Below are 26,637 nucleotides of genomic sequence, written 5' to 3' on the forward strand. Positions count from 1 at the left end.
CATGTAAAGAATTCTACAAAGCTTCTTCAGAATTCAGCAAGAATTTTGAATGCTCTCCATAAGTAAGAATGCTAGGTTTCTAACAACCTTTTAGATGATTTAATACAGTTCACAAACTAAATCATATTGAGTTACCAAATTTTTTAGTTCTCTGAATTGGTTTGAAAAACTGTTGACGCTAATATTAGTACAAAGGAAGGCATTACTTATTGTATGCTTAATCTGTATTATATTTATTTTAAAATAATATTATAAAACCAATAAATAAAAAATAAAAGTTAAAAAGAAGGAAAGCTGCACTTTAAACATCATATTTTAATGCAAATAAATCTTAATTAGGATACTTCATTGTACATTATTTTTTTATTATTATTTTTCATAGAGCAGCACATTCTCTTTAACTACCCTTATATATGATTTTTTCTTTAACCCATATGTCAAAGATATATTAGTGGTATGCTTTTCTTAACCCTGATTGTTACTTTATATCAGGAACAAAACAATTACAAATAGATCTATTTCATAAATTTACTGAGTTTAGTCATTAATATGTTTTAGGTTCCTATCAATATGCATAACATTTCAGAAAATCAGATGTTTAGAACACTGTACAGAGAACTACTACTGTATATAATAATTAATGCAAGAAAGATAATTTAGAACTATTAGAAATGGCACATTACATAGCTCAGGATCTACAGTACTGTGAAAAAGTATTTGATCCCTTCCTGATATCCTTTATTTTTGTATATTTGTCATAATGACTTCATATCTTTAGAGAAAATGTAATATTAGATAAAAGGGAACCAGAGTGAACACATATACTTCTAAATTGCTACTTCATATATTTAAATATTACTATCCAACACCTGAATCACTTGTGTGAAAAGGTAGTTGTACCCATTGTTATTCACTGAAACAGCTAACCAACGTTAATTGATAATTAGACTGTCAACTGACTACTGATCCTCAACTTGACTATATACAGTATTAAACTTTACCATAATAGTGAAACAGTCACCACAAGGTTTCTAAAAGAACACTATCAAAGAAAATTACAGAGGAGATGAGGAAAAGATTTGTTGAAACCAGTCAGGAAAAGCTTACAAAGCCATTTCTAATGCTCAGTGAGGACCATTATTTCTAAGTGGAGGATATTTGTAACAATGGTGAATCTTCTTAGATAAGGCTGACCTGCCAAAATTACCAGAAGGGCAGAACAATGATTCTTTCAAGAAGTTACAGAGGATCTTAGAACAATATCCTAAGAATTGCAGGACTAACTTTAGCTAAGGTCAGTGTTCATGACTCTATGACAGCAAAGAGACTGAGCAAAGACGAGACTCATGGGAGAGCAGCAAGACAGAAACTTCTACTACCCAAGTGTAACAGCTGTGCTTGTTGTATATTTACAAAGTCCACAGAAGAGTGACTAGGCTGATTCTAGGGGATAAATTACGAGGAAAGATTGAAAGATTAAAAAGCATAGCCTTTTCAGTTTAGGCAAAAGTAGATTAAGAGTAGACATGACTGAAGACTTTAAAATTATGAAGGGATTTAGTACAGTGGATTGAGGCTTTTATTTGTTCACCAAGAACATGGGGGACACAGCTGGAAACGGTAAATCCTGCACAAACATTAGGAAGTTTTTCTTCACAACAGAGAACCAAAAAACACATGGAAGTAGTGTGGTAGACGGTAGGACTTTGGGGACTTTCAAAACTCGACTTGATGTTATTTTAGAAGAATCAAGTGGATAGGAACAGCAGGCTATGTTTGGGCTGAATAGCCTGCTCTCATCTAGATTGTTCTAATGTTCTATAGAAAACATAAGCCCCACTTTGTCTTCTGTAAAACTAATAACATTTCACAGTAAGATCATCATACCTACAATAAAACATGGGGGTGGTAAGTGTGATGCCTAAAGACCAATAAAATATGCCATTATTGAAGAAACCATGAATTCTTCACTTAATCAGATCATTCTTGTGGAAAAAGTCTGGTTATATATCTGTGATGTGAAGCTGAACCATAATTGGGTTATACAACAAAACAGCCCAAAACACAAAACAAAGTCTACAACTATTTGCCTCAGACGAAACAAACTTTACAGTGGCCAAACTTTGACTTTGGAGTAATCAAAGTTATCACTTGAATCTAACAAAAAGGTGCTATTATTACTGGACGTGAAATGAGCAGTTAACACTTGCAAACCTATCAATGTGCTGAGTCTCAGTACTTTAGCAAAACTAACTTTAATCAACTCGAAAAAGGAACAGCAACATTATTTATTGTAGCGGGATCTACCATTCTACTATACACAGACATACAAACAGGCAGGGTTGGGGCCAGGTCATTGGGCAAGTTATAATATTCCCTGCAGCACCCATCGGGCAACCAGTGCTTTGTGCGTGGCAGCGGTCAGCTTGTAGTTCTTTCTGTGGTATTGTGAACCTGCAATGGACAAGCAACCCTCAACAGATATGGCAGTTGCGCTTCTGCATGTTGTCTTGTTGGGGAGGGTGTCAAAAGGTCTCACATTAAAGCAGTTCTGAAAAGAGTGGACTAAAATGCCTCAACAATGATGTAAAAGACTAATGACAAATTATAGGAAGCATTTAGTTGTGATTACTACCAAAGGTACAACAATCAAGTGTTGAAACTATGGGGCCAATTATTTTTTTAAATGGTTCACAGGTAGGTTGGATAACTTAAATAAAAAAGTATTGTGTGTTGACTCAGGTTCCCTTTCTCTATTATTTTATTTTGCCTAAAAGTCCATTCACTGAATAAAATATGCAAAAACAAAGCATATCAGGAAGGGGCATATGCTTTTTCACAGCACAGCCCATAACGTTTTCTAATCAGATACATTGTTTTGTCACTGGTGCAAAGTAACCAGTGTTAGAAAGATGAATAAATATCAGCAGTGCAGTACTGAAAACACCCTTTTGACTCATTTAAAAGAAACCACATAGTTATAAATAGCTCTTAACTCATATTTCCTGTTCTATTAACAAGGCAAGCAAACAAAATGCAGTAAAACAAACCAGCGATCAGAAACATTAGACTTGTAGCCAAGTAGGGGGAAAAAGAGGCAGAAACTAGATATGTACTGCAACAACATAGGAAAAGAGAGATACTTACATGAAGGACAAGGGTACTTCTGGTGACTCTATCAATAGGCTTGTATAAGAGAGCTGATGAGGGAGACAAAAGTTTAGACAATTTTAATGATTAATTAACAAAAACGTTATAAAAACTTCCAAAACTTTATTCACCATAGACTTACTCCCAACTGTTACTACATTAGTCATTGATAAACTACATACAGCATGCACTATACAGACTAAAATATTTATCCTTCTTACATTTAAGTACAAAGATAATTTAATCCACATATTTAAATTACAGACCACAGTTTAAATTCAAGTTTATTATCACATGTATAGAAATAGTTATCTATGACATTACAAGTCTACTGTTTAAAAATAAACAATACATATGTAATTACATTAACTGTCTTTATTGTCAAAAAATGTTCTATATATTTTACCATCACAATACTGTTTCCATATTGCCAATAATGGTATAACTATCCTCTGGAGCAAGAAGACGTTGAAAAAAAAAATACACATTTTAATGTGATTTAAAAATGTACTATTTGAAAAACAACGATCTTATAAAGTATCTATTCACCTGTGTGCCATTTTTTCTATTAAATAAGCTTTCAATTACCTCTCAAGATCAACAACATATTGTTTAAAAGACAAATTCCCAGTCATAGAAATAATTAAATTCTACAAACTTTATCTATATATGACCTATTTATCTTTTTCTATTATTAAAACTGCCTTATTAAATCTATTATTAATATATAAAAGATGCTTTGAGCTTTAAGAAAAAAATTATCAGAAAACTAGATTATTTTACTAAAAGCACTTCCACAGTTGGGAAATGTGTTAACATATTGTATGAACTAGAAATTTGACACTGCATTGTGAGCTTGTGTTCATTCTCAGTGATCAATTATTAATAAAACATTTTTGACCATTTTTAAAAGTAATTTGCTGATACAATGTACACAGAAACTAGGGAACCACACTACATTTGTGATGGACAGTTAGAAACTGCATTTCCTTAAATGAACAGCCTGTTGCACCTGCCACAAACCCTCTCTGCACCACTGTTGATTGCTTAGGGAACCCACCAAAACCCACTCATGAACCAATCACAATAACCCGTGACCCCCTTTCCAGCTGAAAAACACTAAGCTAATAAACCCCTCAAAAGGAAATACTGCAAGCTTTTATTTTTTTTTTTTTTTTTACGCATGTAGGATGGAAATCCGGCTAGAGAACTGATCAGGTTGTGATGGCTAAGATCTTACAATAGGCCTGCATGAAAGTTTCGCGCATGGGCTGCTACAGCTCTGTGATGTCACTCTGGCCTTGCAAAACATCATGGAACACTGAGGGGGGAATCGGTGGAATGTTTGCCTATGCCAGCCCCAAAACAAATTTCCAGGAAAACGCCACCTCTATATATATACATATAAAATCCAACGTCTGTCTGTATGTCTGTCTGCTTTTCACAAGAGAACTACTTAACAGATTTAGATTGGGTTTTTTTGTATACAGTAATCCCTCGCTATATCGCACTTCGCCTTTCGTGGCTTCACTCCATCGCGGATTTTATATGTAATCATATTTAAATATATATCGCGGATTTTTTGCTGGTTCGCGGATTTCTGCGGACAATGGGTCTTTTAATTTCTGGTACATGCTTCCTCAGTTGGTTTGCCCAGTTGATTTCATACAAGGGACGCGATTGGCAGATGGCTGAGAAGCTCCCCGGCTTACTTTTCGCTCTCTCTTGCGCTGACTTTCTCTGATCCTGACGTAGGGGGATTGAGCAGGGGGGCTGTTCGCACACCTAGACGATACGGACGCTCGTCTAAAAATGCTGAAAGATTATCTTCACGTTGCTATCTTTTGTGCAGCTGCTTCGTGAAGCGACATGCTGCATGGTGCTTCGCATACTTAAAAGCTCGAAGGGCACGTATTGATTTTTGATTGAAAAACAAACTCTCTCTCTCTCTCTCTCTCTCTCCCTGCTCCTGACGGAGGGGGTGTGAGCTGCCGCCTTCAACAGCTTTGTGCCGCGGTGCTTCGCATACTTAAAAGCCAAACAGCCCTATTGATTTGTTTGGTTTTCTCTCTCTGTGACATGATCTGCTCCTGACGCGCACTCCTTTGAAGAGGAAAATATGTTTGCATTCTTTTAATTGTGAGACGGAACTGTCATCTCTGTCTTGTCATGGAGCACAGTTTAAACTTTTGAAAAAGAGACAAATGTTTGTTTGCAGTGTTTGAATAACGTTCCTGTCTCTCTACAGCCTCCTGTGCTTCTGCGCAAATCTGTGACCCAAGCATGACAATATAAAAATAACCATATAAACATATGGTTTCTGCTTCACGGATTTTCTTATTTCGCGGGTGGCTCTGGAACACAACCCCCGCGATGGAGGAGGGATTACTGTAATTTGCTTGAACATTCCGGTTGATTTTGTGATTTCTCTCATTGCGCTATGTATGATACTTCTCTTGCAGTACCAATTTATTTGCACAAATCCAAGATACATGCAGCGGACCTAGAGGAGAGGGGCAGGGCCCCTCCTCACTAACGCACCAACCTCGGGTCGTGTACCTTACCGTCTGCTTAGCTACCAAATGAGAGAACCACATAATGGATTTAGATTGGGGTTTTTTCTATAATTTTCTTGAACATTCCGGTTGATTTTGAGACTTCTCTCATCGCGCTAAGAATCATAGTTTGCTTGCAGAAGCAATATATTTGCGCTAATCCAAGACATAGTCTGTGGGCTGAGGGGAGGGTGAAGCGTGACTTCAGGAGTGGGGAGCCAGACAGGGCCCTCCTCACTGTCCCTTTTCACTAATACGCGGGCAGAGCCGCGGGGCACGGGTAGTACTAAATATAAATAACAGCACTGCATTTATTTAGTAAAGGATTCTTTTATTTTTTTTGTAAGTGCTTGCTTCATTGTTTTAATTAGTCCAGATCTTGTAAGCAAGGCACTGCGGAGATTGGATTTGCCTTTATACCAACAGTGCACGTCATGGACGCAGCTGCAGGCAGTGAATGCCATTGTGTAAAAAGCGGTAATGCCTGACAATATTGAATTGAATTAAAATTAATTGCACCCAGAGTAAGCATGTGCTGGTATTAGGAAGTTTTGTTTCCTTCTTAAAACAGTTTATTAGTGCTAATTATCTTTTTATTTTTGTTAAATGGGGAGCGCCACAATGGATAATGATACAGTCATGTGTTTAATTTGTTTTGGGCAGTTGGTTAAGTTAAAAACCCTAGCACAAGTAAGGTGAAGGAAGAGTGTCTCAACTTTAGTGTATAGAATAACCAGGCTGTATGTAAGGCTGCTTGTTCTGCTGGTGTTGCAAGCCAGTAAATAGCTTTCTTTCTTTTTGTATGTTTCAAGCTGTATTTTAGGATTTTTCTATGTCTTTCTGCCAGTTATCACACTTTGTGCACTGACTGACTGCAACAGGGGAATATTTTTTGCGCTTCTTCCCCCTTGGATATTAAATGTTTTTTTAATAGTTTTTTTTTTTTCTGTGATGAACATGTTTAGTTTCTGCAAAGGCAATGCACCAGTAACCATTTGGATGTGTAAATAAATAAAGTGACTTTAATTGTACCATCGTTGTCCAGTGCCTTCTAAGAACCCTGTGACCACCTTGATAGATTTATAAGGCGAGGGTAAGAAGTGTTATACTTGCTTTTCTCCTTGCATTCGTTACATGCAATTCTGCCACATTAACACAGCAGTTTAGTAAATAATGAACATACTACTACATTCCAGTTACAAAAAGCTTAGGACATAGGTCTTATCTTGCTTAGCAAAAAGTTGTCAAGAAGTGCAAGAGAGTAATTTACAATATTCTGCTAGCTAGCAGTGGGCGAAATAAGTATTTGATCCCCTGCTGAATTTGAAAGTTTGCTCACTTACAAAGACATTAACAGTCTCTAATTTGTATGGTAGTTTCATTTTAATGGAGAGAGACAAAATATCAACCAAAAATCCAGAAAAAGCACATTACATAAAAGTTATAAATTGATTTGCATGTCACTGAGAGAAATAAGTATTTAATCCCCTACAACCCAGCCAGAATTCTGGCTCTCACAGATTGACTGTGTGCCCATGTGGCACACAGATTACTATCAATCAATCAATCAATTACAGATACTCCTGATCTCAACTTGTTATGTGTATAAAGCACACCCGTCCACAGAATCAATTTCTTCCATTCTAACCTCTCCACCACCATGGTCAAGACCCAAGAGCTGTCAAAGGACAACAGGGACAAGACTGTAGACCTGCACAAGGCTGGAATGGGCTACAAGACCATCAGCATGAAGCTTGGTGAGAAGGTGACAACTGTTGGTGTGATTATTCGAAAACAGAAGAAATATAAATTGACAATCAATCGCCTTCGATCTGGAGCTCCATGCAAGATCTTGCCTCGCAGGGTGAGGATGATCATGTGAAAAGTGAGGGATCAGTCCAAAACTAAGGCAGTTGGGACCACAGTCACCAAGAACACCATTAGTAACACACTACGCCGTAATGGATTGAAATCTTGCAGTGCCTGTAAGGTTCCCCAGCTCAAGAAGGCACATGTACAGGCCCAGATGTTCACTGGCAAACTTAAGATATATACATGCATACATATATATATATATATATATATATATATATATATATATATATATATATATATATATATTTACACATATATACATGTAGTGTATCTGATCATGTTCAGAGGGACAGCATACCCCACGTGGGGAGAAAAGCACATGGCCGTGATATCTCTGGCAATCAGCAGCTACCATCTAAAACACAAGTAGCTCTGATCTCTCTCTCAAAAACGTCAAACGTTACTCCTTAATAATCTGTAGATGATAATGTCTGTTGAAGAAACAGGTATCCCAAGCTAAGTGGAGGCAAGGTTCGCTCCAACACGTGGTGAGAGGTAGACTGACTCGAACAAAGGATAGCACGTGAGTGAGGAGGGCCCCGCCCCCCTCCCCTCAGCCTGCAGCACCTGTTTCTGATTTGTGCAAAAAAAATCATTACCGCAAGTGAACTATAATACTTAGTGTAATGAGACAAGTCTTAAAATCAACCAGAATGTTCAAGCAAATTATAGAAAAACAAACAATCTAAATCTATTAAGTAGTTCTCTTGTGAAAAGCAGACAGATGCTGGGACAGACAGACAGACACTCATTTAGAAGATGTAAATTAATTGGTAGGAAAGGGAATATAATTGACAAGAGTGTTTTGGTTATGTGTCTATCATGTCTGCGCACAAAAAGCAGTTTTATAAAGGACAGCCATGGGACTACATAGTTATTTTGCTCAGAATGATTTCTGATGTGTCACTTTTTTGTCCGTTAAAAAATCTATATATATAATTCACTAAGTCATTAGCAAGCAAGACGCACGCCAGACATGGCAAGCAAGACACACGCAAGACAGAGCCACGCCCGCCAACTCACAGAGCCCCGCCCACCAACAATTCACTAAGCAGCTGACCATGGCACGCAAGACAGAGACCAGACCATGGCAAGCAAGACACACGCAAGACAGAGCCCCGCCCACCAACTCTAAGACCATGGGATACGCACGACAGAGCCCCGCCCGCCCGCCAACTCTAACCCTCCTCCCGAGTCCACCCTCGCTCTCGACGCACGCAGACACCTCACCAAACACCGCCTCAGTCGCTTTCGTCTCTGCTACAGTCCACATACACCTCTGAACCACGTTGACTTTTCATTGTTCTTTTCGGTTCCGGCTGCTTTTCTATATATAATCCACCAAGTCGCCCGACCATGAGATACGCACACACGCAAGACAGAGCCCCGCCCGCCAACTCTAACCCTCCTTCTGCGTCATGGGGTACGCACGACAGAGCCCCGCCTGCCAACTCTAGCACTTACTGTCGCCGATTGCATTAACAAGCAACCTTTGTGGCGTCACATGCATGTACTTACACTGACGACAAATATGACAGCTCTTAATCACGAACAAGATTTCGCAAGACGGGAAAAACGGAACACCTGCAACATTACCTTTCTGATCCCGTTCAATAACTATGTGGCGACATCGACTTCTCAACTGTGACTCCGGAACAACTCAGTACGTGAGCTATATTAAGTTGTCACCAACGAAGACTCGCTACACCTTAATGAACAGGTACTGAAACTTATCCCTACCGACGAGGTAACTTTCACCAGCGTTGACTTCATCGTCATAGACGATCCCGCACATTAACTTTCATTCCCCGAAGAATTTCTTAGCAGTCTTACTCCCACTCGCATGCCTCCGCATAAACTCAAACTTAAGATTGGCTCAGTCGTCACTCTTCTCAGAAAACTCATGCCAGCAAGAAGTATCTGTAAAGGCACTAGACTGACTGTTACCAGCATTCACCGCAATGTACTAGAGTGTAAAACAATTGCAGCGGCTACCTCACAAACTGTCCATATTCCCTGGATTTCCCTGACCCCATCAGATTCACATTTGCCTTTTACTTTTACACGCAGACAATTTCCTCTTAGATTTGCCTTTGCAATGACAATTAATAGGGCACAGGGACCAACTTTCAAAAAGATATGCCTGCATCTGCCAAAACCAGTTTTCAGTCACGGACAATTTATTGTATGTTGCTCTCTCCAGAGTTCCATCTTTTCATTCACTCACAGTCATATCCTCAAACCCACCCCATTTGGACAACTGTGTCTTTCAGGAAGTGTTCACCCATCAATAAATAATTATGCGACGTATGCTATGCTGCGGGTTGACTAGTAAATATATAAAACATAAAAAAAACTACTGTTGTTTAGTTGACCTATGAACTTATTTAAGGATGGAAAATAATAAGCATGCTTTATTTAAATATCAATTGACTTACATGAAAACCATAAATGGAATCTAGATTATGTTGACCTTTTCTCTAAGTCACTTTGGATAAAAGAATCTGCTAAATAAATAAGTGTAAATATAAATGAAATCTATTGCTTATATCTATAAGTAATTTCCACAATATATAGAAGTAGGATGATACAGATAGCCTGACTGGTGGTCATGTAGTTTGACAAAAATTGATTATCAGTACATTGCAGCTCAGTAGAAATTTATTTTATTTTCAGCCATGCAACATTATCCTATATGCATAATTTATGCCACAGTTGCATGACCTGTTATGGAACCATGATGTAATTCACCATGAAAAATTTTAGTGTATGTTATTAACTGTATGCACTATTGAAATTGCACAATTCAAAATAACAAAGACATTTTTATTACCCTTAAGCTTTCAAATAGTGTTTCTTAATATACAGTTTATGCCATAATCTCCAGACAAATTATGGGGATATTATGTAATGCTCCAGTAAAGGAATACTGTACCCAAAAATTATTTACTGTTATATGTTTCTTTCCCCCATGTACTTTGAAGCAGTGGCCGAGGAAATTTTTTAATCTCACGTTTTCATGCAGAACAGAGAGAAAAAAATTCATGAGATAATAGAATCCAATAGTGAACAATGTTGTACAATAACAAATGATGTAAGAATTGTCCACAGAAGAGAGAAATAAAACATTACATAATCCACGTCATATGCAAAACAAATTGCCCTTCTGGTAAAGTATTGTTAAACAGTTACTTCCAGAATAATCAGGAAACATCAAAAACATGAAACTAAAGCCTAATTTTTTTATTGACTTTTTGAACTGTATACCTATCTATTCCCCTCATTCATTGGTCAAACAGTCCTGTCTTCAATTCAATTACTGAGGGAGTTTAGGACAGGCCAGGTTTAGATCTATACATGGAGGAACAAACAACGGTGTAGAAATAAAAATGCGTAGTAATATAAATTCTAAGCAAAAATTTAAATGTAGAAGGAGTAACACCTTAAAAATAGTTTGCCATAATGTTAGAAGTATCAAAAATAAGGTAAGTGAGTTAGACCTGTATATAGCAGAGCATAATTATGATATTATAGCAATAATGGAAACCTGGCAAAATAACAAAGATGGGGAATACACATTTTTTAGGAAGAATAGACAGAACAGAAAATGAGGTAGGGTTGCTGTTTATGCCAAACAGAATTTAAATGCAAGTCCTCTTCAGTTGGATGATGAGCCCCATCTAAGTGAGGACATGTGGCTTTGCCAAATGGAAAATATTAGGGAAAGAGGTCTTATTTTAGGAGTATGTTATACACCACCCAATTCAGACAGTAATTTCAACACACATATTTTTAGTAATATCAAAAAGGCAAGTTTACAGGGAGATATTATAGTCATGGGGGACTGGGCTGGGTGCTAACCAATCTCTCTCTCTCATTCTTCCTAGGACACGAAGCGGAAGCAGAAGCAGACAATGGCCGATGGTGAGATGAATCGCGTTGCAGTCGTAATAGAGGAACTCCAGGCACTCGACGAACAGACTCAGAAACTCCTGTCCAGACGAAGATACCTTAGAGATCTGAAGGCTCGGCTGCTGGATAAACCGTCCTCGCCATCTGTAATCGGCGTAACATCAACCCCGCGTTGTGCCGTTCAAGAGAACTTCACCCCCGCGCCTCGTAGGAGCGACGACGACACCGATGATGACCTTGCCGTATTTCAGCTATGCAGGCGGGGGTTCAAGGCCAGAACACCTCCATCGGCACAGGCAAGCATCTTAACTCAGAACCGGTTCGACCCTCTCAGCGTCCCCAGTTCGCCTTCAGCCCCTGGTGATGTAATAGTGGTAGGTGATTCTATTGTTAGAAACCTCAATGTCGCATGCCCTAATAGAAAATCGCTTGTTTCTTGTTTTCCCTGTGCTCGTGTCCGAGATGTGATGAGAAGCACAAGAACAGGGCAGTTGGAGCAATTGTTTTGCCGGCGTAAACGATATAAGGCACCGACAATCGGAAATCCTCAAGGCTGACTTCACAGCATTAATTAAAGACACCAAGGAGAGGACCCCATCGGCAAAGATCTTCATTTCGGGTCCACTACCTCTCGTCAGACGATCAAACGAGTACTACAGTCGTCTGCTAGGATTAAACAACTGGCTGCAGGGCTTCTGCAAGAATCAAGACATCGGGTTCATCAACAACTGGGACCTCTTTTGGGAAAGACCGCGTTTCTTCAAGTGAGATGGCCTGCATCCCAACAGCTTCGGTGCCCGGGTCCTCTCCGAAAACATATCTAAGGTATTTCGTTTATCTTGACTATCTATCTCTGCTCTTAACCCCTTCCGAAATGCTACTACTGTGCTAGGACATGATAATTGTTTAATAAAATCTTCCATAAAAGTGCACAACATAAATACTGTAATAACCAGTCTCAATGTACGTAGAAAATATAGGCAATACAGCATAAACACCAATAATTTAATTAAAATTACTACTTCAGATGAACAATGTATTAAAACTATAAAAACAGATTATAGATTAAACAAAAAATATACATAGAGTGGGCGCTAATAAAAATAACTTAGTTCCTGTTCCAAATATCAATAACGCACATAGTATTCATCTCTGCCCCTCCGAAACGTTAAATATGGCACTATTAAATGTTAGAGCTTTAACTAACAAGACGTTTTTTATCAACAATCTCATTAGTGATAAAAAAATAGATTTTATTGCACTAACTGAAACGTGGCTTAGCTCAGATGGCGCAGCTGTTTTAATTGAATCTGCGCCTCCGGATTACAGTTTTACTCGTGCAGATCGCCAAGGAAAAAGAGGCGGCAGCTTGGCAAACATTTACTCAAAACGGTTAAAATGTAAAGATGTCAGTTTTGGTAAATTCAAGTCCTTTGAGTATCTCGCCGTTGTTATCCATGGAGATTCTCACGTTTTAGTATTATCCGTGTATAGACCTCCAAAATTCAACATGTCTTTTTTTGAGGAATTCTCTGACTTACGACTGTAATTTTCATATAGATAATCAGTGTGACCAAAAAGTAAAAGAATTTATGAATCTCCTGGACTCTTTTGATTTGAGACAGCTCGTTAATCAGCCTACACATAAAGCAGGTCATAAGTTAGACTTAGTGATTACTAAAGCACTAAGACTTGATGTAAGGCAGGTCATTGATATTGGTCTATGAGACCATTTTCTTCTACTTTTTAATATAGAAATAATGATAGAAAACACTTATAGAAGCATATTGTTAAAAAATGCTTCTTTGACTCATCAGCAGCTTTAAAACTTACAAATATTCTAAGCAATCAGTCCGTTTATAGTGCCAACTATAATAGCGAGGATAATGTAAATAGTAAGGTGTAAAGATTTAATACTAAGGTGAGAGCTGCTGTTGACATAGTTGCACCTGAAAAGACAGTTAAAAAATCTTCTAGCATTGTTATACCATGGAAGACCCAAAGAGTGTTTGATTTAAAGAGAACATGCCGTAGAGCTGAGCGTAAATGGAGGAAGACTAAACTAACTATCCACTATAAAATATTAAAAGTTAAAATAACAGAATACAATAACGCAGTCCGTCTTGAGAGGCGCTGCTATTTCTCTAAGATTATAAATAACAATGCTAGTAATCCTAGTAATCCCAGAGTCTTATTCTCGACGACTGATCGTCTGTTAAACCCTGGTAACTCAAAGGAACTTCCAGTAAAACCTGTGAGGCTATTGCTGTATTTTTCAATCAAAAAATTAATGATATTAGAAATAACATAGTATATCTCCCCAACACTAAGGATCCTCCTAAACTCCAGTATTCCGTTATAAACAAATTAAACTCTTTCACTAGGATAGATTTACCTGATTTACATAAAATAATTTCTCAAATGAAACCCTCCACCTGCGTCCTTGACCCAATACCAACAAAACTTTTCAAAGAAGTATCGAGCGTGCTAATTGAAAATGTTCTTGATATATTAAATTCGTCATTAGATACGGGGGTCTTCCCAGACTGTCTTAAGACTGCTGTAGTTAAACCCCTACTTAAGAAAAATAATCTCGACCCCTCTGCTCTTGAAAATTTTAGACCCATCTCTAACCTGCCTTTCTTAAGTAAAATTCTAGAGAAGGCAGTCATTATGCAGTTAAATGAGCACCTCAATAAACATGCTATTCTTGATAAATTTCAGTCAGGTTTTAGAACAAATCACAGCACAGAAACTGCGCTCGTTAAAGTAGTAAATGATTTGCGGGTAAATGCAGACAGACGCCATCTATCTGTTCTTATCCTCTTAAATCTGAGTGCCACATTTGACACCATTGATCATAATATTCTTAGAAATCGCCTTAGTCAACGGGTGGGCCTCTCTGGCAGCATCTTAAATTGGTTTGAATCCTACCTGGCAGGGAGAAAATTCTTTGTTAGTTGTGGTAATTACAACTCAAAGACACATGATATCCTATATGTTGTTCCACAAGGCTCTATCCTGGGTCCGTTGCTCTTAGATAGATAGATAGATACTTCTCAATCTACATGCTTCCATTAGGTCAGATTATCTCAGGGCACAACGTGAACTACCACAGCTATGCTGATGACACACGGCTGTATTTATCAATTGCACCTGATGACCCCGATTCTCTTGACTCACTAACACAATGTCTAACTTGTATCTCAGAATGGATGAATAGTAACTTTCTCAAGTTAAATAAAGAGAAAACTGAAATCTTAGTGATTGGCAATAATGGATACAATGAGGCTATTAGAAATAAACTGAATGTATTAGGATTGAAAGTCAAAACGGAGGTAAAAAGCTTAGGGGTAACTGTTGACTGTAATCTAAATTTTAAATTGCATATTAATCAGATCACTAGGACAGCATTTTTTCACTTAAGAAACATAGCAAAAGTTAGACCTCTTATATCATTGAAAGATGCTGAGAAATTAGTTCACGCGTTTGTTTTCAGACGACTAGATTACTGTAATGCACTCCTCTCAGGACTACCCAAAAAAGACATAAATCGTTTGCAACTAGTGCAGAATGCAGCTGCTAGAATCCTTACCAGGAAAAGAAAATCTGAGCACATTTCTCCAGTTTTGATGTCACTACACTGGTTACCTGTGTCATTCAGGATTGACTTTAAAATTCTGCTTATGGTTTATAAAGCCTTAAATAATCTCGCCCCATCTTATATATCGGAATGTCTGACACCTTATATTCCAAATCGTAACCTCAGATCCTCAAATGAGTGTCTCCTTAGAATTCCAAGAGCAAAACTTAAAAGAAGTGGTGAGGCGGCCTTCTGCTGTTATGCACCTAAAATCTGGAATAGCCTGCCAGTAGGAATTCGCCAGGCTAATACAGTGGAGCACTTTAAAAAACTGCTGAAAACACATTATTTTAACATGGCCTTTTCATAAATCCACTTTAATTTAATCCTGATACTCTGTATATCCAATTCATTATAATAACTATTCATGGTGGTTCTAAAATCTGTACTAACCCCTACTCTCTCTTCTGTTTCCTTTTCCGGTGTCCTTTTGGTGGTGGCGCAACTACTCAAAGCACCATGATGTTCCAACAATGATGGATTGATTAAAAGCCAGAAGTCTGTATGACCATCAGCATCAAGTGACTCCATGAGAACCCTAACTACAAAGAGGACTATTTCATTTATGTTAGGTAGAATGCCCAGGGGGGACTGGGCGGTCTCGTGGCCTGGAACCCCTACTGATTTTATTTTTTTCTCCAGCCTTCTGGAGTTTTTTTTTTTTTTTTTTTTCTGTCCACCCTGGCCATCGGACATTACTCTTTTTCTATGTTAACTAATGTTGTCTTATTTTAATTTCTTATTTTGTCTTTTATTTTTATTTTCTTCATTATGTAAAGCACTTTGAGCTACTTTTTGTATGAAAATGTGCTCTATAAATAAATGTTGTTGTTGTTGTTAATTATCCAAATATTAACTGGGATAACCTTGCAGATGGAGGAGCACAAGAGTTTTTAGAAGTAATCAGTGACTGTTTTTTAATATAGCATGTTAAAGCACCAACACAGGGTGAAACCTGTCTGGATTTAGTATTTTGTAATAATCAAGATAGAACTGAGGGTGTAGAGGTGATTGAACCACTAGAGTCAAGTGACCATAATACTGTATAATACAATTCTCAGTATTTTGTAAGAGTGCAGATGCAAAGACTAAAATTGTTAAGTTGAACTTTGGTAGGGTTAATTTTGACCAGATACGACAATGTCTAAGTAGAATACACTGGGATAAGCTTTTAAGTGTGGTACAGTCAAGGAGCAGTGGAACAGGTTAAAAAATGTTTTACATGTAATGCAGGACAGATATACATAACTAAATTTGGAATTAATAGGAAATTTTAAAAAACTTCATGGTGGATTAATAAAGATTTAAAAAAGAAGTTGCAAAGGAAAAAACTGCTTTATAAAGGCATATAAGACTAATGACTGCAAAGTGAATCGTAGAGTGTATGAGAACATGAGGGCAACCATTAAGAAGGATATCAGGAAGGCTAAAAGACAGTTGGAGAGGAATATAGCAGATAAGGCAAAACACAACCCAAAGAGATTCTTTCAGTATTTTAGTAGTAAAAGAACAGTCAAGGAGGAGGTCAACTGCATCAGAAATAGTAAAGGGGAATTAAAAGACACAGACAATGAAATAGCAGATGCCCTAAACTTATTAAATGCGACTAATAAGGAGGTACTGAGGGATCTGGAAATTGTAGAGGGAGAAGTGCTGCTCAGATTAAATAAACTGAAATCAAACAAATCACCAGGACCATATAATATTTATCCTTGAGTCCTTAAGGAGGCTAGTGAGTACATATATAAACCCTTGACGTATATTTTGAGGAAGTCACTGCGCACTGGAAAGATTCCGAAGGACTGGAAAATGCAAATATCATCCCATTATATAAAAAAGGTGACAGGGCAGATCCAAGCAACTAAGGCCAGTAAGCTTAACATGCATCACAAATTAATGGAAGGAATTATTAAGGATAAGATCGAGTAACACCTGGCAAGGACAGGGGTTATTCTGAACAGTCAGCATGGGTTCAGAAGAGGAAGGTCGTGTTTTACTAACATGCTGGAATTCTATGAGGAGGCAACAAAAGGATACGATCAAAGTGGAGCATATGATATTATTTATCTTGACTTTCAGAAAGCATTTGATAAGGTGCCACATGAGAGGTTGGGTATCAAATTAAAGAAGTGGGAGTTCAGGGTGATGTTTGTAGATGGGTGCAGAATTGGCTCAGACACAGGAAGCAGAGGGTGATGGTGCAGGGAACCTCTTCAGAATTGGCCGATGTTAAAGAGTGGTGTTCCACAGGGGTCAGTGCTAGGGCCGCTGCTATTTTTAATATATATATAAATTATTTAGATAGGAATATAAGTAACAAGCTGGTTAAGTTTGCAGATGATACCAAGATAGGTGGATTAGCAGATAATTTGGAATTCGTTATATCATTACAGAAGGACTTGTGGGACCTGGGCAGATTTGTGGCAGATGAAATTTAATGTCAGTAAATGTAAAGTATTACACATAGGAAGTAAAAATGTTAGGTTTGAATACACAATGGGCAGTCAGAAAATCGAGGGTACACCTTATAAGAAGAAATTGGGAGTCATAGTGGACTTTAAGCTATCGACTTCCCGACAGTGTTTAGAAGCCATTAAGAAGGCTAACAGAATGTTAGGTTATATAACACGATGTGTGGAGTACAAGTCCAAGGAGATTATGCTCAACCTCTATAATGTACTGGTGAGGCCTCATCTTGAGTACTGTGTGCAGTGTTGGTCTCCAGACTACAAAAAGGACATAGCAGCGCTAGAAAAGGTCCAGGGAAGAGTGACTGGGCTGATTCCAGGGCTACAGGGGTTGAATTATGAGGAAAGATTAAAAGAGCCGAGCCTATACAGTTTAAGCAAAAGAAGAATAAGAGGTGACATGATTGAAGTGTTTAAACTTATGAGGGGAATTAGTACAGTGGATCGAGACTGTTCTTTTAAAATGAGTTCATCAAGAACACTGGGACACAGTTGGAAACTTGTTAAGGGTAAATTTCGCACAAATATTAGGATGTTTTTCTTTACACAAAGAATGACATACACTTGGAATAAGCTACCAAGTAGTGTGGTTGACAGTTAAGACTTTAGGGACTTTCAAAACTCAACTTGATGTTTTTTTGGAAGAAATAAATAGATAGGACTGGCAAGCTTTATTGGGCTGAATGGCCTGTTCTCAGAGTGTTCTAATGTTCGAGCTTTCACTGCTAGTGATGCAATAAACATGCAAGGTCAAATTAAAACAAATTGCTAAATGAAAGTTCAATAAACTAGTATCAGACAAAGCTTTCTGTGACCTAGTAACATCACTCGTGCATCAGTATTTCTACACATGTTGTAAGTCGCTCTGGATAAGAGCGTCTGCTAAATGATGTAAATGTAAATGTACACATATGTAGTACTGCTGTACCCACCATACATCTGCTTTACTTAATATACAGTGTTAGTAAATAAATGGGAGCCATTCAGTACATGGAGTACATTGCAACTTTTACTTAAGACGTTCATGTTACACACATGGGAGTTAATCAGCGACCACAACTTGTTGTCTCCTTTAAAATTCTACAATGATTTCTCCATTTACTAACAACAAAAGCATAAGAGAAGCAAACAACAAAATACATTTAAAAACTGTCCCTGAGTATTATGTAACTTTATTTAAATGCTTATCACTCTGTTTGGCAGCACATCTATGGTCCATGGTTTACATTTATTAGTAATAAAAATCATCATCAGATATACTCAAGAATAGTCCAGGAACCTAAAAGCTACCAAAATGTAAATATATCAGGTCTTCTCTATAATGATGATATGATGATTTCTTACATTGCTGAAAAATTCAGTAATGATTTCAAAAATTTTTTTAAACAAATAGTGTGGATAGTTTTACTCCCAAAAATACCATCATTTGAGGCACTTTCCATAAAACAAGTTGAAGTGCCACATATGACTAAAAATTTCTGCATTATAAACACAAAACGCAATGAAAACTGGAAATGGCTGGAAACATTAAAAAAATGTTTGGAACTAAAAAAGTAAACCATTAATTTTTTTCCACTTTTTTGCAAAAGGTATTCATTTTTGATGAGCTGATTTTCTTGAAAAGTAATAGAGTGCTACTGTTTCAGAATTATAATTTGATGAATATTCATAGACAGGCAGCTACCATGTTGGATACTGCTGTGAATTGAAGGTGACTTGTCAATTCGATTTAGTTCTCGATTCACACCTGATGATTAGTGATTCAATTCAAAACAATAACACCTGTGCCTTTATCAAAAATGTATTTTCCAAATAATTTAACAAGTCTATATCCATAAACTAATACTCAATAGACTATAATAAACCAGGCACTATCAAACTGGGGACTACCATCCTGCACTTGGAGATCTGCAGCAGACCAGCCGAGGTTTGATGTTTTTAAAACAACAATCTCATGTAGTTTTTAAATACTTATAACTAAAATGTAAGACTAAGAAATTCCAAAGTGAAACATTTGAAATTTTTGACTTTTTTTTGAAACATTTGAATTTTTTTTCTCATTTAATTGTGGTTAATATGTGGTCAAATTTTGTTTGAGATCTCTAGGCCAGAGGTTCCAAATCTTTTATCTTGGCATATTCAGTTCCTGGAGGGGCTATTTACCACAATTTGTTCAGTCTTAAATTGTTAATATCTGAACTTCTATTAGGCAAATACAACTAAAAGCGATGTCTTTCAATCTCCAATTTCTAATATTGTATTTTGGGATTTTAACAAGTGATTACTGATAGTTTTTGTGTGTCTTACACAAGATAAATGCTTTTAAAATAAATTATTTTTTCTAAGCAAGAACAGTAGTGTGGTTTGATATGGAGTAAACAAATAGAAAGCTTGAAATTTCCATACTTTTAATGTACAAAAATTATATAGTTACAGTACATGTGAAAACTCTTTTAACCTGAATTCACAAGTTACATATTATTTCAGGATAAAAATTAGCAAAATAACTCAAAGACAATGTGCAGGCTTAGTCTTCCTGCCTACATAGTTCAACCTGTAGGTTCTCCCTGACTCTATTTCTTAAAAAGGATGAAAGCTCCTGAACACTCACAATGCTGCCCGAAACAAAAGCTTTCCATTACTGATAAATATTAATAAATGTTAGAGATTACTATTAATAACCAGTAACATTTTTTGTTCCTTATTAAATATTCTTCTGCGTTAATTTTACAATTTTATAAAAACAATGGTACAATAAAAATGTTTTACAAAATTAAAAATACTATAATGTTGGATTTTTTTGCAAAAATCCTTCAGATTTCATGTGTGGTTTACGAGCAGTCTTGAATCTGGGATAGTCACAAAGAGGTGGGAAAGTGAGACAGTGGGGTTACCTCAGACCCCCCAAATAAGTAGACATCGAATTGGTGTGGTTGGTGGACATATGGGAGTGAAGTCTCACAGCAGGAGCATTGTGAGATTGACCGGCGTGGCGGAATTGAAGCAAAAACATGCCTAGAGAAATAGGATGTGTTTTTTTAGGGCCACTTTTCCCCCCAGTTTATTGGGTGTGAAGATATATATATTAACCTCATGTATTACCTGAGAGTTGCTCGCATATTGTACAGTTTACAAACCCTACAGTGATATTAGGACTAGTTTAAAACAACAATTGTAGAACATTTTGAGTTCTACCTATTTAAAAACTACAAGAGTTAATTTAAAGAGAATCTTTAAAATCTGTTTTGTTTTTTTTTTTTAAACAATGTCAACCTTGGCAGGGCAGCTGTGGACTCCGTGGCATAGCATGGTAGCCCCCTGTTTGAAAACCGCTGCACTAGCAGCTTTTTCAGTCATCAGGTTAGGAGTTAGATCACTCATCTTGAGGGAAGAATGATGTCATTTTAAATTCTGGAACAATTGTGTTGTTTTCCTCTTGTATGGAAATCCTACCTTGCACAAATTGCAGACTGTATGTGTTTTGCCTTTGGTAAGCATACAATGCTTCCAAGGAGGCAAGTTAAATGATGCTTATAGAGAAAATAATTCATGGTTTTTACCAGACTAGACCACTGGGTGTCCAATTTGGATCCCTGCAAGCATACTGCAGGTTCTTGAGTACGTCAGAAAGTCTTCGCCATTTTGTAAACTATACATCTGATTCACTATACAGGAAATAGTACAGGCATGAATCTGTCCGATTCCCAATTAGCAAAGTATGATTAAAACAAGTCAAGATATATTTAAGGAATACTCCACCTGCGAGAAAAGAACTGCCTGTCACAGTTCATCATGCTCACCACGAGATGGTATATACTGTATGATTTTCCTATCCTGCAAAAAGTACCAGAGAGCAATGTGTAAATGAGTTTCAGTACTTCAGTCTGCTGAGTTTAAGCCTCAGAGGGTGTCTCCTTCTTTAAATATAAGGAGCCCACAGGGAAGGTACAACTAAATCAGGCTGAGAAGAGGAGCATGAATTGTACAGCCATTATCACTGAATAGAGTTTGCAGTGATCCAGAAGTACTTTTTGGCAAAACAGAAGCGATACTCTAATTGGTCCTGGGTCAGGCCTTAAAAGGGAACCCAGGCACTTTTGCTAGATAAGTTTGGCATTAAGAAAGGAGTAGATGGAAATGCTCGTCTGAGTAGTTAGACCACAAGGAAGCGCGACAAGGCCAGACCACTGAACTAAGCTTGCAAGTGAGAAGGGACGTGTTTAATGATACACTTGAGAGACATAAATGTTGTTTGAATGTGCGCATTTATTGGTGTTTACTCTGTTTGGTTATTCCCTCTTTGAAAACCCTACCTTTCTCCAATAACCCTTTTTTTTTTTTTTTTTTACAAACTTTGGATGAATCTGCATGTTATTCTGGGCACAGGGGTTACCTCACATGTGTCCTTACATTTTCAAACAGTCAACAACGGTATACATTTTAACATACATAAAATGTAATATTTAATATGAATAAGAAGGGCCTAGCAACAACAAGAAAGAATGATGACAGATACTGTGGAAGGTTAATGGAAACCCTGCTTTGCCCACCACCTCCTCTGTTAGAATGGAAACATAAGAAATACTGTAGCAGAAGAGACAGTCAAAAAAGGTACATACAGAAAAATATAGCTTAAGAAATATTCAGCAAAATAACTCAGTGTAAAGCAGCATATTCCACCACTTGGAGACAATACATTCACTGAGAAAGTGTAAGCTAATATAATGTAACTTTGTCAGGTAATTTTTGTTTCAAAAAAAGCTGGTTCAACACACAGTGCCTGATATAAAAAAAAATTAAAGTGATGCTTTTTTTTTTTTTTTGAAGAAAACTATATATCCTGGGAAAAAAATAATGTGAAGTATGGTGGTGGTGCAGCGGCTCCAAGTGTTCACGTGAGAGGAATTATATCACATATATTCTAGGTACATTTTATTTTATAAACTTGCCCTACAAACTAAACTTGCTATTTTAATTACCATAACCCTACTCTTTACATGGAATTCTAGCTGTTGAAGTTTACATAAAATAATGTTACAACATAAGAAAATCAGTAATCATTGTTTCTCAATTGCCCACACACAGCAAAGTTAAGAAAAACATATATAAAATTAGCCTAGATGTCTTTAAGATCACAATGTTACTTCACGCTTCTCATAGGTTGTGAGTATACAGTTTTGAAATAAAGAAGCGCTGCTCTTGATAAATAGGGACTGCTTGCCACACAGAAGGAAAATGAACATGGGATATGTGGTGTGTGACAGATCAAATTAAATCTTAATGGCATACATTAACCAAGTTGAGATTCTAATTGCAGAAACCCCACACATAACTTGATAAATAGGATCTGGATCAGTACTGGCACTATTACAACATATTTGCACAGTGCAAAGAGTTGTATAACATAGTTTTACATTTTAAAAAATCGAAAATCGGGATGACTGTTAGGTTTTCACAGTCAGTGTGAACATAGTACAATGTGTCTTTAACTTGTACAATTGGAAGCACCTGAATATCAATTTTCCAAGTCATTTCCGTAAGAAAAGAACTGGAGATGGGGCAAGAAATGGAAATATAAGGAAACCACATTACAAGTCTCCCATTGAAGATCATCAAATTGACCTGTCCACAGACAGTGGGTTTATAACTAAACCCCAAACACTTCTACAGAAGCATTTTTCCTTCTGTGAAGAGTTTTTTTTTCCTATTCTTGTTAGCTTGAGAAGCAAATACAATTTGACATTAAAGGCAGGGAAAATTATGAGGTTTCATCTACCATTTTTAGTCTTCATACGAAAACTGCATTCATTGAAGTGTGTGGTAATAATTACAATAATAACATACTATCCATCCATCCATCTTCTAACCCGCTGAATCCGAACACAGGGTCACGGGGGTCTGCTGGAGCCAATCCCAGCCAACACAGGGCACAAGGCAGGAACCAATCCCGGGCAGGGTGCCAACCCACCGCAAGACACACACAAACACACCCACACACCAAGCACACACTAGGGCCAATTTAGAATCGCCAATCCACCTAACCTGCATGTCTTTAGACTGTGGGAGGAAACCGGAGCGCCCGGAGGAAACCCATGCAGACACGGGGAGAACATGCAAACTCCACGCAGGGAGGACCCGGGAAGTGAACCCAGGTCTCCAGGTCTCCCAACTGCGAGGCAGCAGCGTAGTACCCACTGTGCCACCGTGCCACCCTATAATAACATACTATTTCAAGTTAATTATTATTTTTGATAATCCACCCAAATAGCTTGATTAAAGTGTTTACATAATTAAATGTAAATTATTAGTATGAAAAGAAATTACACAAAACATGCTAACATGGAAAACGCATGCATTCTTAATACTGTAAACCCATATTTTTACTGTCATTCTGACTCACTTGGTTCCATATTTTCAAACTTTCATACATATAACACAACTTTTAAAAGTCCTATTCACATAAACAGATTCTCCTCAAACATTATAATGTGTGCATCATTTAGTTGCAAAGTACGTACAGTAATGGCTATCTGATACTCATCTAGCTGAGAGCTGCATGACCAAGTATTGGCAACAAGACATATTTTTAATCCTTGCAGCTAGGATTCTCCAACATCTTTTATTGACATCTGCTGCCCCCTCTCGTAGATATTCTATTTCTTCACTTTTTTGGGTTGGGTTTAGCATTCCTTAAATATGTTTTTCTTTACATTCAGTTGCATTAAATCCCCTTACATAACTGATTTCTGCGAATGCCATTACAAACTTTATTCTTATGTAATTGCTGGCTGTGAACTTTATTAATTTTCCCATTTTTTGGTGCTTGTCTGACTTCTTGTCCCATTGATTATGTTTCCCAAAGTGTTTTGGCACTTGTGTCCAGAGAAACATCAATTTTGGCTAAAAAAAAAATCAATTTGTGTAAAAATAAACTTATTAAAATCTTTGTCTACTATTAAAAAGCTGAGTCACCATTTGCAAGTTGGTTCAATGCTGCATCAGATTTTAAAATTGAGGATAACAGGTACATGCTCAGAAATGACAGTGGCATTATAATAGCAAACTTAAAAGACAGAAGTAAATTGTCATCAATAAAATATAGTTAATTTGTGAGTAAATGTAATGTACCAAAAAAGGGCACTGTCTCAAATACAGCTAAACATTGATCCACTTTGTTTCTTGATAAAACATTATATTTTAGATGTCATCTTAAACACTGTGGGAGTTGGAGATGATCTATCTTAGGCATAATTTAAACATAACGACAATCTCCTGCCATTATGATCTTATGAGTCATTATATCTATGATTAAAGAGAGGACTTTAAGTGTGAATGCTTGAATTGCTCCAATTTTAGTGCATATATGTTAGCTAATATTAATTCATGTTAGTTCAGCTTCCCAACCAGTATATTTTTGTGTCCCTGTCAATCCTAGATTAGTTCAGTAGACACAAACAGGGCTGCCTGACAAGTCCACTGTCCAACTCTTGAAATAGCTGACCAACCCTACCGCTTTTAAGACTAGATTGACATTCAATATATAAATTAGTCTCCCTCAGGAAGACTACTTGCTTCAGTGTGCTAATAAGATACCACTTTTATCAAGCAAATTAAAGACAGAGACATAACACCATCCAAGTTATAAAATGATAATGATTTTTAATGATACATAACCAAATGATTAAAATATAAAAGATATTAAATACTACTGATTTAGCACTACAAGTTATTAACATAAGCACTCTAAACTAAATGCAATATAAAATTAGTGCTAATCTCACTTAAAAATGATAGTAGCTATATAAATATTATACTCTAACTATACTCTCACTAAGACGTTAACATATGAAAACATTTTGCTGTAAATATATCAAAGTAAATAGCATTAAAATTAAGATTAAGGCCTGTCATATACCCACGGTACAAAGTGCACAGAGTATATACTGATTTTTGACTTCCCTCCCCGTAACATGAAATAATAAATTAAAATTATTCACCTGTATGCCTCATACAGTAGTTTATCAGATATTGCAGTGCTTTCAGACCACTTAATTCCTATAATTATATTCTACTGACCAAAACACAGGTGTTACTGACTGAGGGGGGAAACAAATATTGCAAGCAATAATGCCAAGCAGCCATGACATAACAGACTACAAAGCAGCAAGCAATGGCTTGGCTTATGTACACAGCAAAAAGACAACTTTAGCAGTGCTTTCTGACAGGTTAGAAGATTATTGAACAAATGCAATTTCTGAAGAAAATCTATATAAACATTTAAGGAACTTGCAAACTTCATACAGAATCCACATCAGCTAGGATAACACATTGGGGAGCAGGTAGTGGTACCCATTACCTCACACTCATTTGAGAACTAGATATGAACTCAATAATTAAAATAATAAACCTGGGACAGAAATTATGAAAATTACACTGCAGTTAAATTCACATTTTACACAAAAAAACAATTCTCCTCAAGACTAATGATCAATCTGTAGCAGCAGGACCACAGAAAGATAGGAGTGAGAACAACAGCTTGGAATTATAGGAAATCATTCAAGGGACAAACGATGGAAGGAAGCAACCCCTGAGAATTTCTGATTTGCAAATGAATGCTGAAAAGGAGATAACCTCTGAGAACTGCATTAAAGCAGATTGCAAGAGCAATGGACACACATACATCAATAACATCCATCCATTATCCAACCTGCTATATCCTAACTACAGGGTCACGGGGGTCTGCTGGAGCCAATCCCAGCCAACTCATTAAAAAAGGGAAACTCACAAAAACCATGTTAAGAACAGCTAAAAGATTTGTAGATAGCAGTACTTACGTTTCCTCACTTAAGCTTCTGAAAGCTTTTTAAAACACCCTGAACATTAATACAGAAATGCCCGCCATACAATGTCAATAGTGCACAACAAGGTAAGTAAACAGTACTACAATTTATTGATAAAAAAAATGTACTATTCAGTTTACAGATTCAGACATGATTGCACATTTACCTGTCTTAAGAGAGACTCTAATATACAA

The 26,637-nt window shown here is 37.0% G+C and overlaps 1 protein-coding gene across 4 annotated transcripts in view; it reads right to left on the reverse strand.

Moving 5' to 3' along the window:
• Positions 1-26,637, reverse strand: part of abr (ABR activator of RhoGEF and GTPase) — a 374,781-nt gene that overhangs the window by 110,394 nt on the left and 237,750 nt on the right. For all 4 annotated transcript variants that reach the window (XM_028806775.2, XM_028806776.2, XM_028806777.2 and 1 more), the window contains one exon: positions 3,148-3,200. In XM_028806775.2, coding sequence (XP_028662608.1) covers positions 3,148-3,200 — 53 coding nt within the window. The remainder of the gene's footprint in view (positions 1-3,147; positions 3,201-26,637) is intronic.

This window comes from Erpetoichthys calabaricus, chromosome 8 (assembly GCF_900747795.2).
Source record: "Erpetoichthys calabaricus chromosome 8, fErpCal1.3, whole genome shotgun sequence".
NCBI lineage: Eukaryota > Metazoa > Chordata > Cladistia > Polypteriformes > Polypteridae > Erpetoichthys > Erpetoichthys calabaricus.